This window comes from Elaeis guineensis, chromosome 7 (genome assembly GCF_000442705.2).
Source record: "Elaeis guineensis isolate ETL-2024a chromosome 7, EG11, whole genome shotgun sequence".
Classification (NCBI taxonomy): domain Eukaryota; kingdom Viridiplantae; phylum Streptophyta; class Magnoliopsida; order Arecales; family Arecaceae; genus Elaeis; species Elaeis guineensis.
The window spans coordinates 105,077,887-105,090,481 of NC_025999.2; the positions used below are offsets into that span (position 1 = coordinate 105,077,887).

At 38.0% G+C, this 12,595-nt stretch overlaps 1 protein-coding gene across 3 annotated transcripts; it reads left to right on the forward strand.

Annotated features, from left to right (window-relative positions):
• The first annotated feature begins 729 nt into the window (after positions 1-729).
• Positions 730-4,783, forward strand: LOC105047819 (calcium-dependent mitochondrial ATP-magnesium/phosphate carrier protein 2). 3 transcript variants are annotated; one of them, XM_010926906.4, is made up of 5 exons: positions 730-1,202; positions 1,368-1,891; positions 3,299-4,084; positions 4,198-4,288; positions 4,386-4,783. In XM_010926906.4, the coding sequence occupies exons 2-5, from the start codon at positions 1,414-1,416 to the stop codon at positions 4,576-4,578; spliced, it is 1,548 nt and encodes a 515-aa protein (XP_010925208.1). In that variant the 5' UTR covers positions 730-1,202; positions 1,368-1,413; the 3' UTR covers positions 4,579-4,783. The 3 variants fall into 3 exon arrangements, with proteins under 3 accessions (XP_010925208.1, XP_073116733.1, XP_029121229.1); XM_073260632.1 differs by having other exon boundaries at positions 730-1,891; XM_029265396.2 differs by lacking the exon at positions 730-1,202 and having other exon boundaries at positions 1,674-1,891; positions 3,285-4,084.
• Positions 4,784-12,595: the final 7,812 nt, after the last annotated feature.

Genomic DNA, 12,595 nt, shown 5'->3' on the forward strand with positions numbered 1-12,595 from the left:
TCCCTTTTGCTTCAGGTCCTTCGTACCACCAGCACAAAAGTTTGAATGCGCAGAGGTGGTCCATAGTGGCGGGAGACTTCCAAGTGCTCGGTCATAAAGTAAATGGCTCAATTCTCGTGTTCTTGGTCTGCCGTTTGAACATTTGAACCTTTGAAATTGTTCAAAGTCATAAACATGATAATAAGCGGGTGTTATCCCTCCTTAGCAACAGGGATCTAAATGGTAAGAGCAAAAAGAGGAAAGCAAGTTTATAGTTATATATGTTATTTTTTAAAAGGGACAGTCGAGGTTATTAGATAAACTAGATAAAATATAAGGGGAAAAGGCGAGTTTATATATCTAAACAGAGATGTAAACGGAAAGAGCAAAAAGGGAGAGAGAGTAGCGACAGTTGACTTACCAGAGGTAAATGACTATCACCCAAATTGTGGTCATTAGATTAAATTACAGCGTTATAATGTTGAGATGGTCGTCAGCTTATCCTAATTAACTGCTTCCATTCACTTTCAATTACCTTTCGAGTAGAATGTACCAGGAACATTCCAATGCTGTGAGAAAGGGATAGAAATCAATTCCAACTTTCAATCGTATGTGGACAGCTTTTATCTATTTTGAATTATTTTTTGAGCTTTTCTTTTTAATTTTTATTTTTTGCGCTAGCAACGCAAGATTTTCTGCATCAGATATCTCAGAGGACATGGTGTTGCCCGACCTAAACAAACACAAAGTACATGTATGTAAATACCAATATAAATATTACGACTTCTTCTTTCTATCTTCTATTTTCGGTGTAAAAATCCATCGTCGTCGGTCCCTCCTCCTCCTCGTCCCCCTCTTCTTCCTCCTTTTTCCCAGTACCTTTTCGCCTGGCCCGTCCAACACTCCATCACTCCCCGAAAATCTATAAATGGTTTTAGCGGGCGAGAAAGATATGAGCATCGGAGCGCGCTCCTTCGACGACGACCGGTGTCGCCCCTTCCGCTGACCTCCGGCCGATTCCCACCGCCCCTGTTGGGTCTCCCCCTCCAATCCTTCCCCGCTCTCGCTTGCCGGCATTCTCCCCAATTCCTCCGAAAACCCTTCCTCCTATTCATCATCATCTTCCTCTTGAAGCTTCTTGATTCGGTCCCCGGACGAAGGAGGAGGAGGAGGAGAACCACCCCTTATTCTCACAGCATCCTCCTCGTTATCGCCAGCGAAAAGTAGGTATTTCGGGTTCATCATCCCCATCGCCCCCCGCCGCCCTCCCCCCCCCCACCACCACCACCCCGCAACCCCGCTCCCCCAACCCTAAATTGGTCGTCGTCGTCGTCGTTTGTTTTGTCTCGATCTCGAGGTCTCGTCTCCACCTAAATTTGGTGACTCAGGAATGATGGCGGCGGCCATCCGATTCGGATCGGCCTGAGGAGGAGGATGTCGGGCGCGGGCCAGGCGGCGGTGGAGCAGCACGTCGGCTTCCCCGCGAAAATGACCGCCGAGAGCGAGCACCAGCAGCAGCGGCGACGGTCGGGCGGCGGGTGCAACCCGGTGCGGAAGCCTGGGCCCGTCTCCATGGACCACGTCCTTCTCGCCCTGCGCGAGACCAAGGAGGAGCGGGAGGTGCGGATCCGGAGCCTTTTCAACTTCTTCGACGCGTCCGGCCTCGGCCACCTCGACTACGCCCAGATCGAGGCCGGCCTGTCGGCGCTCCGCATCCCCGCCGAGTACAAGTACGCCAGGGATCTCCTCAAGGTCTGCGACGCCAACCGAGATGGCCGGGTCGACTACCAGGAGTTCCGCCGGTACATGGACGACAAGGAGCTTGAGCTCTACCGCATCTTCCAGGCCATCGATGTCGAGCACAACGGATGCATTTTGCCCGAGGAGCTCTGGGACGCGCTTGTCAAAGCAGGTAAGACATCTACTAATGTTCCTTCTCTTTTCGAGTAAACAAGGAAACAAAAAGGGGGATTTTCTTGGACGCGTGTAGATGCCGAATCTTGAGAGCGAGGCAGGGATGCATGGACATTGAAAAATTTCACTTTACCGGATAAAATTCTACCTTATCAGTTTTTTTGTTTCCTTTGCTTTTCCTTTTTTTTTTTTTTTTTTGGCCTTTTTGCGAAAGAGGAGTTCACGTTGTATCTCCAGGATAAACCACAAGGTAAAGTAAGAAATCTATACTGTTAGGTTCAACAAATGTAAGTGCTGGATGACCAAAACTCATGAAACTGATCTCCATTCAACTCAACTGCGAAGATTTTAGAGCGTCTCTCTCCTCCTTATGCTCCTGGATTACAGAGCTCTTTTTTTAAAAAAAAAAAAAAGAAAAAAGAAAAGAAAAATTGTGTGCAACGGGAAGCACCTTTTGAATCCTTGCCTCTCCATCTATCTTCTCTCCTCTTCATTCTTGGACCAGTCCTTGAAGGCCAAGTCTTGAAATTCATTCCGTCATTTAGTTCATAAAAGCTATATGAGGAAGCACATCATGACGGGTCCAGCAATAATTTGAAGATGTATTACTAGAATGCAAATTTGAAAACCATTTGGACATTAGCCTTATCCCCTGATTGCCTTTTGGACATCAATATTGCACCACCAAATTCTTCATTTGCATGTTGCTTATATTAAATCATTTTAGTAATTTTTGATACAAGTTGCAACATCCAATCTTGCTTCTTTGACAAGACATCTCTGGAGTGGATTACATCTTCTCCTTTAAGTTTCACTGCCTCAACTGTGGCCATCTACAGTCCTTATTAATGTTTTCCCTCCAACTGAAATGAACCTTCTACCTGTTCGCTTCTCCTTTAATTACAACTCTTCCATCTGGTAGGATGGGATTTGACCTAGTTGGTGTTGTAGAAGACGTAAAACATCAAATGACTTATCTTGGAAACATTTGCTATGTTAATTATTGCTGGGCATGGATGTTGTAGTTTATTCAGAAGAAGAATAAGAGAAACATTTCCCCTCGATCATGATTATTTCGAGTAGATCTGATAAATATACACTGTCTAGTTTATCGACTTGTTTCTCTTTCCTAGTTTTCTTATCAGAGGGAAATGGAGGAGTGCATGTACTCAAAGAAGAGTGTATTTGTAGAAGGGAAGCAAGCAGACAGTTTCACATTCAAACTTTTAGCCGCTAGGCTTTTGTGTTTTATGTAATACAGGTGCTCTTTTACATTTTTTGACAACATGTTCATCTTTTGTCTCACGTCACAAATGCTCATGGAGAGAAAAAAGGGATGCCTGTTTGATGTTTCTTCTTGTTCATGGATTTCATCTGATAAGCCAAGTCAGTTTTCCTTTTGCAGGAATTGAAATTGATGATGAGGAGCTAGCCTGTTTCGTAGAGCATGTGGATAAGGATAACAATGGGATTATAACTTTTGAAGAATGGAGAGATTTCCTTCTACTTTATCCCCATGAAGCAACCATTGAGAACATTTATCAGTACTGGGAGAGAGTATGCCTTGTTGATATAGGTGAACAGGCTGTTATTCCACAAGGTATAAGTAAGCATATGAATGCAAGCAAGTACTTGATCGCAGGTGGAGTAGCTGGAGCAGCTTCTCGTACAGTTACTGCTCCTCTTGATCGTCTTAAAGTGGTTATGCAAGTGCAGACAAATTGTGCACATGTTATTCCGGCAATAAAGGACATATGGAGACAGGGCCATTTCTTGGGATTTTTTAGGGGGAATGGGTTAAATGTGATGAAGGTTGCACCTGAAAGTGCAATAAGATTTTACACATATGAGATGCTAAAAGATTTCATCGTCAAAGCCAATGGAGAAGATAAGAGCGACATCGGTGCTTCTGGGCGCCTTATTGCTGGTGGTTTAGCAGGTGCTGTGGCACAGACTGCAATTTATCCCATGGATCTTGTGAAAACACGATTACAGACTTATGCATGTGAAGGTGGAAAAGTTCCTAGTCTTGGTACACTGTCAAAAGATATATGGGTGCATGAAGGGCCTCGAGCTTTCTATAGAGGGCTTGTTCCTTCTCTTCTTGGAATTATCCCATATGCAGGCATAGATCTTGCAGCATATGAAACCTTGAAAGATATGTCTAGAACATATGTTCTTAAAGATAGTGGTAAGTTTGTCATTATATTATTCATACTGCTTTCATCACTTCTCTTTCTCATTTGTAATGCCTTTTCTCTATGTAATGGTGTGTGTATTCTGAAAATTTTGCATTTTATGTAGAACCTGGCCCACTCGTGCAACTGGGTTGTGGTACTATTTCAGGAGCTCTTGGAGCAACATTTGTTTATCCCTTGCAGGTTATTAGAACAAGGTAATTCATATCATTTTGATTGCAGCTTTTGTGTCCGGTTGTTTATGGTTATCCTCTCTGAATTTTAATAATGGTTAACTGTATTGTCAATTTGCAGAATGCAAGCCCAATATACCAATTCAACCACTGCATATAAAGGAATGTCAGATGTGTTTTGGAGAACTCTTCAGCATGAAGGTTTTTCTGGGTTCTATAAAGGAATTTTTCCAAATCTGCTCAAAGTGGTTCCATCTGCAAGTATTACTTATCTTGTTTACGAGACGATGAAAAAAAGCCTTTCTCTTGATTAAAGTACTTTATAATTTTGCCTGGCAGCCATCATAATTGACATGGCTGATTATAGAGTTTATGATGATGATAACGAGGATAAGGTTACTTATTTGATCAGGCGATACGATTGTTTCAATTATATGATAGTATGTTTCCTTCTGGATATGAAGTAAAGGTTGTTTTAGCAACTCTTTTTGCAATGCTATTTGGAACCAATAAAAATGAGATTTTTGAGGGTTATCTTCAAGGCCTGACATTGGACTTCAAGGTAATGTTTCCATTCAAGTTTGCAGTATCTCCTATATATTTGTAACTATGTATTTTCGTAATGTTTGAAGTTCAAAGCATGTCTATATCTTTGGCCAGATGCATGATGCTTTATTTCTTTCTACAATCATTGTTCTTTAGGTCATGCCTTATTTATAATGTGCATCACAATTAGAACTTTTGCAGAAGCAGAGGAGTGAGGAGACAAATATCACAGCTTTTGAAGCAATTCGTATGTAACGTTGCTTTATAGATGAAAATATTTATTCAGGCCATAGCTATTCCTTAATGTTGGTGTGTGCTTTAGATTTTCCCCTCGTTTTTGTGCGCATTAATTAGCTTTTGAGCATCACAGTAGTGTGACATCATGTGTGTAAGCATGTGCAATATGCCATATCCCATGTCAATGTGTGCTGTCTTCTTTAGCTTTTCATGCAAATGTATTTGAAGGTTTTGGGTGCGATTTGAGACTCCCTTTTAGGCTATTTCTAAATACAATTGTGGGTGTTGATGTTTTACGGTAGTGCATGGTGTGATTCTCTGCCTTCCAAACTGTAAGATACAATCACGCTTTGCATGTGTCCATGCATATATTTATAGCAGATCTTTGTTTTCTATTAACTTCAAAAAGCCAAAATTGTATATGCTGTTTGGAAAATGCATAGGTTACACAAAAAGTTTTCAAAAAAAGAAAAAGAAAATCTTTATTCAAACCTCTTATGTATATGGACTGGAAGATGAAGACCTATATGTTATATGTCTCTGAATTTCCAGGAGTTATCTTTATGAGCTCTGGTAATGTAACCTGTTAGAGCTGGGAACCAAGTCTGCAGAATGCCATTAAGTTTTGAGTTCTATGATTCTAAAATTCTTCTCTATAAACCCAGGTTTTTTGTTTTGAAACATTTTGTTAATGCTATAAAGTAAAAAAAATTCAAGTATATGTGCCAATGCATGTCCAACACCATGTACCCAGGTAGAATCCAGGCAGCAAAGCCTTTTGATATCTTCATCATGTCCATATTCATACTCGTGATTAGGCTAATGAGGTGAAAAGATTGAATCGGTGGTTGCAAGATTTGAGGGCAAAACTTAATATTCTTGGGAGAAAGATTTCTCTGTTAAAACTTCTTGCATATGTTTCATGCTTCTAATGGTTCTTTTTATTTTATGTTATTTTATTTTATTTTGGCTCTAAATGCATAGAGAATGTGAGCATCTTGTCTTTACACCCAATAGAATCTTCATTGTTAATAGATTTAGGAAAGTCATATCTATAAGCTCCTTGGTGATTGTTAATGTATTCCTTTTTGTGGGGTACAATAGGTACTGGAAATGAAGTTCCAAGAGTGAATTAAATTCTTTCTGTTGCAAAGAAGATGCTATGATGATAGGGATGGTGTGAATCAACACACTTGACCTGTATTATTCTAGATGGGAGAGTAAGCTTGGATGGAGGGCAAGGTCCTTATACATTGGTATGAATTTGTGATTCCGTGATACGTAGAAGTGTGGGAACTTGGTGACTCACTATTTATGGGAACCTTTGGGATCAAGTAATTAAGGAACTTGGCTTCTTGTTCTCCTTGATTATTTTATGTTAGTTCTCTTTGGTGGGACTGAAGACTTGAAAGATGAAAATGCAAGGACAGGTTCTTGGAGAAACCTATTCATGTAATATTTGCTTGATGGTGTGTACCAATTTACATCGTACCAATTTATGTGAAAATATTTTCTCTCAAAAGTAGGGCTAAAAGTGGCTTGGATATAATCTAGCTGTATCCATTTCCCTATCTGATTGGGAGTGGATTCGGATATTATATTTCTTGATCTGATTAGATCTGGATATTTAGTACATAAATCTACCAGATATGGATCCAGATTTGGATATGCTTGATTTGCTTGAATTCGGATCTGGATATCTGTATAACAAGGTGCCTCCTTTAAGGTAAAAGGGTTCTCTAAAACAAATTGTAAGCCATAAGATTCAAACCTGAAACATCTTAGTTAAAACACCAGCAGCCAACCACCAGACCCCAACACTGCATCTAATTTATGTGGGTCGTTCTTTTTACCTATTGAAAAGTATTCAGATCATTAAATGACTATTCATGCATATTGTTATATTTCATAATTTAATTATTATTTTCTATAATTTTTTTTCTGTGATAAAAATAAAAAATTAATTTTAGATTTTTTCAACACTTTGACTAAAAATATTGGTTTATGTACTACGATATTTATTTATAAATTTTCTTACAAGCACTCTAAAAACCTAGATAATTCAGTATTTTTTATTTATGCTGTAACTAAAGAATGATGGTAGTATTTGATACAAAATATTATTAATATTTTTTATATTATTTTTTTAATTTTTAATTTTAATTTTTAATATTTTGATACAAAAAATATAGTCGAACTAGTAAGTTTTACTCTTGACCAGGTCAATCTCCATATAGGTTTAATAATCATGTCTTAAATCTATAATTATCTTGTGTCACATGCAATCTATATAATGAATTATGTTACCATTCTCTATGATTATATGCTTCATATTAGTTTTCATCATTGTGTTCCATTAAAAATCTGATTTATATCTACATAATTTGCAACTTATATCCATAATTGGATAGACATAATATGGATAAACTAATATCCAACTTATATTCACATTTGCTGTTGACAAATATGGATTTGCTTAATATCCGATTTGTTTCAATCTCTTTAGAATAAATATGGATACTAATTTTGGTACCATTTAATAAATGTATCCATATTTATGTTTGTTAAAAAATATGGATACAAATATAGATATATCAATATCTGGTCTGTTTTCAGTTTTACTCGAAAGATCCAAGCTTTAGTTTTATTTCAATTATATTAGACTCTTACATGTGATGATCTTCCTGAAAGGGGTTGAGATATTGATTCTAGATGCCAATATGTGGGAAGATGAAAATAAAATAATGCCCTTGTTTGATGCAAATTTTTTTAAGATATTTGGATCAACGTTTTGTTTTTAGAAATTCTTAGTTTGATTTTGGTTCCATATCCATGCTGATGGAAAGTGAAATTATGTTCAGCTTGTTGGCCATCCAAAAATGTTGGCCTTCTTTCTGCTTTCATACTCATCACAGCACACGTGTGCATGCATGAGTATGCACAAGTGCACACACAAACACACACATGTGCACATGCACATGCGCACACACAGAGAGAGAGAGAGAGAATTAAATTATGTCCAAGTTCCATATAGATTTTATTGAAGGGATTTTGCACTAAAATAATTTTTATTGCAGTTCTAACTTGGTCAGATGGCATGGTGATTAATGAAGCAAAACAAACACTCCTCATATTTCATTCCCATGCCTGTTTTCTTGCAAGCATATGCTTGTGTCGCTTTCTATGTCTGCACTTGCTGCATGTTAAATTTATTGGGCGCTCAAACCTCCAATAATTCCTTGGAGTTTAGGTGCTGACATTCCTCTCTCCACTTTTGGGGATTTAATAAGAATGAAGTGATGCTTGTTAAATCATTCCTTTACTGCTTGTAGTGTCCAAATACGGCTCCTTGTAGACATGAAATAATTAAAAGCACTTTGTATGAATTGAGAATATTATTTTAATGTTAAAAATCTTTTAGATATTTATCATTTCAGTCATGGATCACTTTTTTATATCTCTGAGATAACTTTGTTCTTAAGTTTGCAAAGAAATGTCATTCTGCATGCTTTTTTTTTTGGTAGCAATTCTTCATGCTTTACGGCTGCAAGTCTGCAATTGCCTGCGTAGGAGCTTTCAAAATAAGTTATGCACTCTGTTGCTAGTAACGTGAAAAACTTTTGACTGACTAGCCTTATCAGGAGTCCGTATTGGATTATTATCGAAGTTTTCATACATTAGCTTCATCTACAACCACTTCCCTGTTCTGGTGTGCTTGCTTTGTTGATCATAGTTTATTTTTATTTTATTTTATTTTATTTTATTTTATTTTTTGAGAGAGCTCTATTGTGACCTTTAAAACTAGTGTTTGATGTCTGAAGATAGCTATAAGCTAGATTGATAATAATGGTTTTGGCATGTGATGATATGGATAACATTTTCTTTGAGAAATGGTTAGGGAGTGAGCTGCAGACGTTTGTTCTCTATTCTTCTTCCTTTGTTCACGATGGATGCACCCGGACATATGTTGTTAATTCACGACTAGCTCTGTGTAGTAATGCTTGCCATCCATGCAAGACAACTGCAGATGTGCCATAAGTTGCTTGTCACCATCCCCTCCTACAGCTACATGACATTTATCACTTAGCTTCGATTGATGGTACTTTGGGGCTATTCTGAACTACCTTGCCCATTGGTGCCTCTTATAGTAGCAGCAGACTATATCTGTGTGCTTTTTTGAACTGACTGTATTATTTTCATTTAAAAAAAAAAATCCTTGCTGTATAATTTGAATATGGACAAATTATTATGTTTCAGAGAGTTGAAACTTTATTCCACTTGATTTTATCCAACTGAATTTAACTACTGATTCCCAAACCTTTGGACCTTTGGAGGTTACATCTTTTTGGTTTCCGTTCTTTCGGTGAGGTCAAAATCGGTTCGGCCATAACGTTTAAAAGAATATTTCATACTGGTGTTGTAAGATACATGCGTAGAGGCTGTTTTGACATAAATTCAAGCTATGATATATTCAGCAGCTCCTCAACTTTTTTCAGATTTTTTTTGTGCAAGAAAATTTAGCTGAGTCTGATTTCATTATTTAATATCATTTGAATCTAATATTTATAGTTTAATATTAATTAGTTCTATTAAGAAAACATACAAGACAATTTGACTGCTAGGTTTTGTCACATTTGATAGAGACATTAAGGAATAAATTGAGGGAATATGAGAATAAATTTTGGGAAATAATGAGAGCTATAACTACCATTAACTAAACAGCTTATTTTGTCTCTCTACTATGTTCCAGTTTTATCTTTGGAAAGTTACCTGGAAGTCAAAAAGAGAACCTCCAATTTATGAGTAAGGATTGATTATTTCTTTCTTTCTTTCATTCTCTTTTTTTGGGGATCTGCGGATGGGGTTGAGTTTCTTGTTTCTTGTTGCACATAAAAGAGCGTCGCACAGGGAGTCTGATATCAATCGAGCGAATTGATATGGATTTGATCGCTCCTTGCGGTCTGTGACACTGGAAGAAATTGTGGATTTGATTTCCGATGGCGAGGTGCTACCACAGTGAGTCTCACTGGCATGGACCAAACCAAGTGGGACAGGTTGGCTCCTGATCCAATCTGTATAGATCTGATTCGAATCATTTTAAAAGATCTATAGATCAGGATAAAAAATTAGATCTATTTTATTTTTTAGATTGGATCTGATTTTACTGAATTTGGATCCGACTCGATCCGATCTACAAAAATTTTTGAATTGTTTTGAATCTTAAAATAAATGACTCGATCCGTTCCGAATTCAATATAAGACCGAATGTATTCTAAGGCTTATGCTTACATGAGAGCAGAGTTGGTATCCTTTATGATCAAAAGTTCTCATTGGAAAATGCTTTCATCAGTCATACTCTTTTATCACTTCAGGACTAAAAGGATAGCTTGTAAATCAATTTTTACTTTCAAGCCATTAACATTCTTAAGCTTGCCATTCAGTGTCGTATACTATTTTACGGTGCAATGTGGATTTTAGACCATGGTCATCTATCTGACTGTGATTAGTCCTCAAGATATGTATTAAAACAGAAGGAAAGAAGGTATAAAACACTACAGAATATGAAGTTGACTACTATTTCTTCTCTTTCATTTGTCACCATCTCTTGATGTGACACAGTGTTCAAATGTGCCTGTTACCAAGTGAAGCGAGATATTAATTCATGAAAGCCATTTCTACAGGTCCGCTTAACAAAACGCAAAGACCTGAGATTATCTTCACCAGCTAGTGCTTCCCCGACAGAGTGAAGAAGTTTCGGTGTTAAATTTTCACAGAAAGCTTATGTCTTCCACAAGAATTCATGTTAACTGGCTGAGAGTGCATGGATATGGTACTTGGCTGATGAATGTTATAATGGTTTCTGCAGGGACCTGACTTGACTTCTTTCCAGATTCCAACTTCTGTGATTTTGGGCATGTTTTGAATGGACGATTGTAGTATGACTCGGTCCGATCCAGATACAATCTAGATCCGAATCGGATTTATATTTTATGAATTAAGATCGGATTATACATGGATCCGATTCGATCTGAATAATCCATTGGATCAAGAAATTTGATTATAGATCCAAGCCTATCCGATCCAATCTTTTATTGGGCTGAATCTAAGTCCAATATCAAGACTCGATCAAAAAATCGGATTGAATCAAAATAATTCATGATTCGATCTGATCTGACCCATTTATACCTTTAGACCAAACCATCTGAGGCATGATGCATGAGTCTAGGCTAGCATCCGACATGGGCTGATCGGCCTTACTAGAATGGGACGTGAGCCACATGGGGAGGATCTCTGAATGTGGGTATGTTGCAGGCTTGATTTTGTCCCGATGGGCCATTAGCCCTTTGGAAATCCTCTAGCAGGGGGCTGCAACGCCATCCATGGCGGCAGTGGGCGGGGACTAGCAGGGGGCTGCAACGCCATCCACCAGTTCCCCGACACTGTTCACAAAAAATGAAAAATGACCAAAATATCTTCCATCTTTTATAGGTTTGTCAAGGCAAATACTACGGTACTCCAAAGGTTATTTTTGATATTTTTATTTTTAAAAAATTTTGACCATTGGATTAAGAAGCAAAGGTCATAGATGGGCTAGTTGTTGTTTTCCGTAGCCAGTCATGATCGTGGTTGGTGCGGATAATTTTTTCAATTTCCAGGGTCAAATTCGCAGAAAGATAAATGGTTGGGATGCTAATTTTCAGAAAAGTATGGACATTTTGAACCTTGCTTTCTTCCTCATTCGTTTAGGGAGGCTTCCTCATTCTTGATCTCCATCTCTTATTGCCGAGAAGCATTAAAGAAGAGGCTTTAGATCGTGGCAAGCTGATAGTGCTCATCGAAGGTCATGAAGACGGGCCATGATGTGTTCTCTTATCATTGGTGCTCGCCGGTGGCGTATGGCAGTAGCTATGATGTCGTTGATTCATGGGATCGTTGCTGTATTAGTCTTTCCTACCAGAGGATGTTTTTCTCCTCATTTGTGCACTGTTCCAATCGACCAATTATCCAAGGAATACTGTCTCCAATTTTCCGCCAACTACCTGTTCCATGAAATTTTGAGGCACTTTTCGACCAATATTTTCCCTAAGGTCTTTCATCAAACGGTAAGTGGTCTCTTATGAAATTCTTTTAATTCATTTAGTTTAGTGATTATGGTTTGTGAAATTATTTTATGCGGGTTTATTGTGGTTTTGTTATAGATGATTGTAGTGGATGCAGTTGTGGTTTTGTTTTAAATGATTGTAGTGAATGCAATACATCCTTTCAGAATATTCTAGCACTGATGCTTTAAGATTGTTTAAAGATTATTTTCTTCGATTTTCTCTTATATGGACAGGGCAAAGGACCCATGTTTGGCAAGCCTTTTCTTTCTGTTAAGGAACCCATTACCAATCTGAAAGCATTGTCTTCATCCCCTGCCTGCTTTCTTATCTTCTGTTGTTTTTACTAATTATCTGAAAAATTGGATGTAATATTTTGCCTTTCTTCTTCTTTGTTTGTATCTCTTTCTCTGTAAATAGTTCCTGATTCATAATAAAAGCCGGGTGA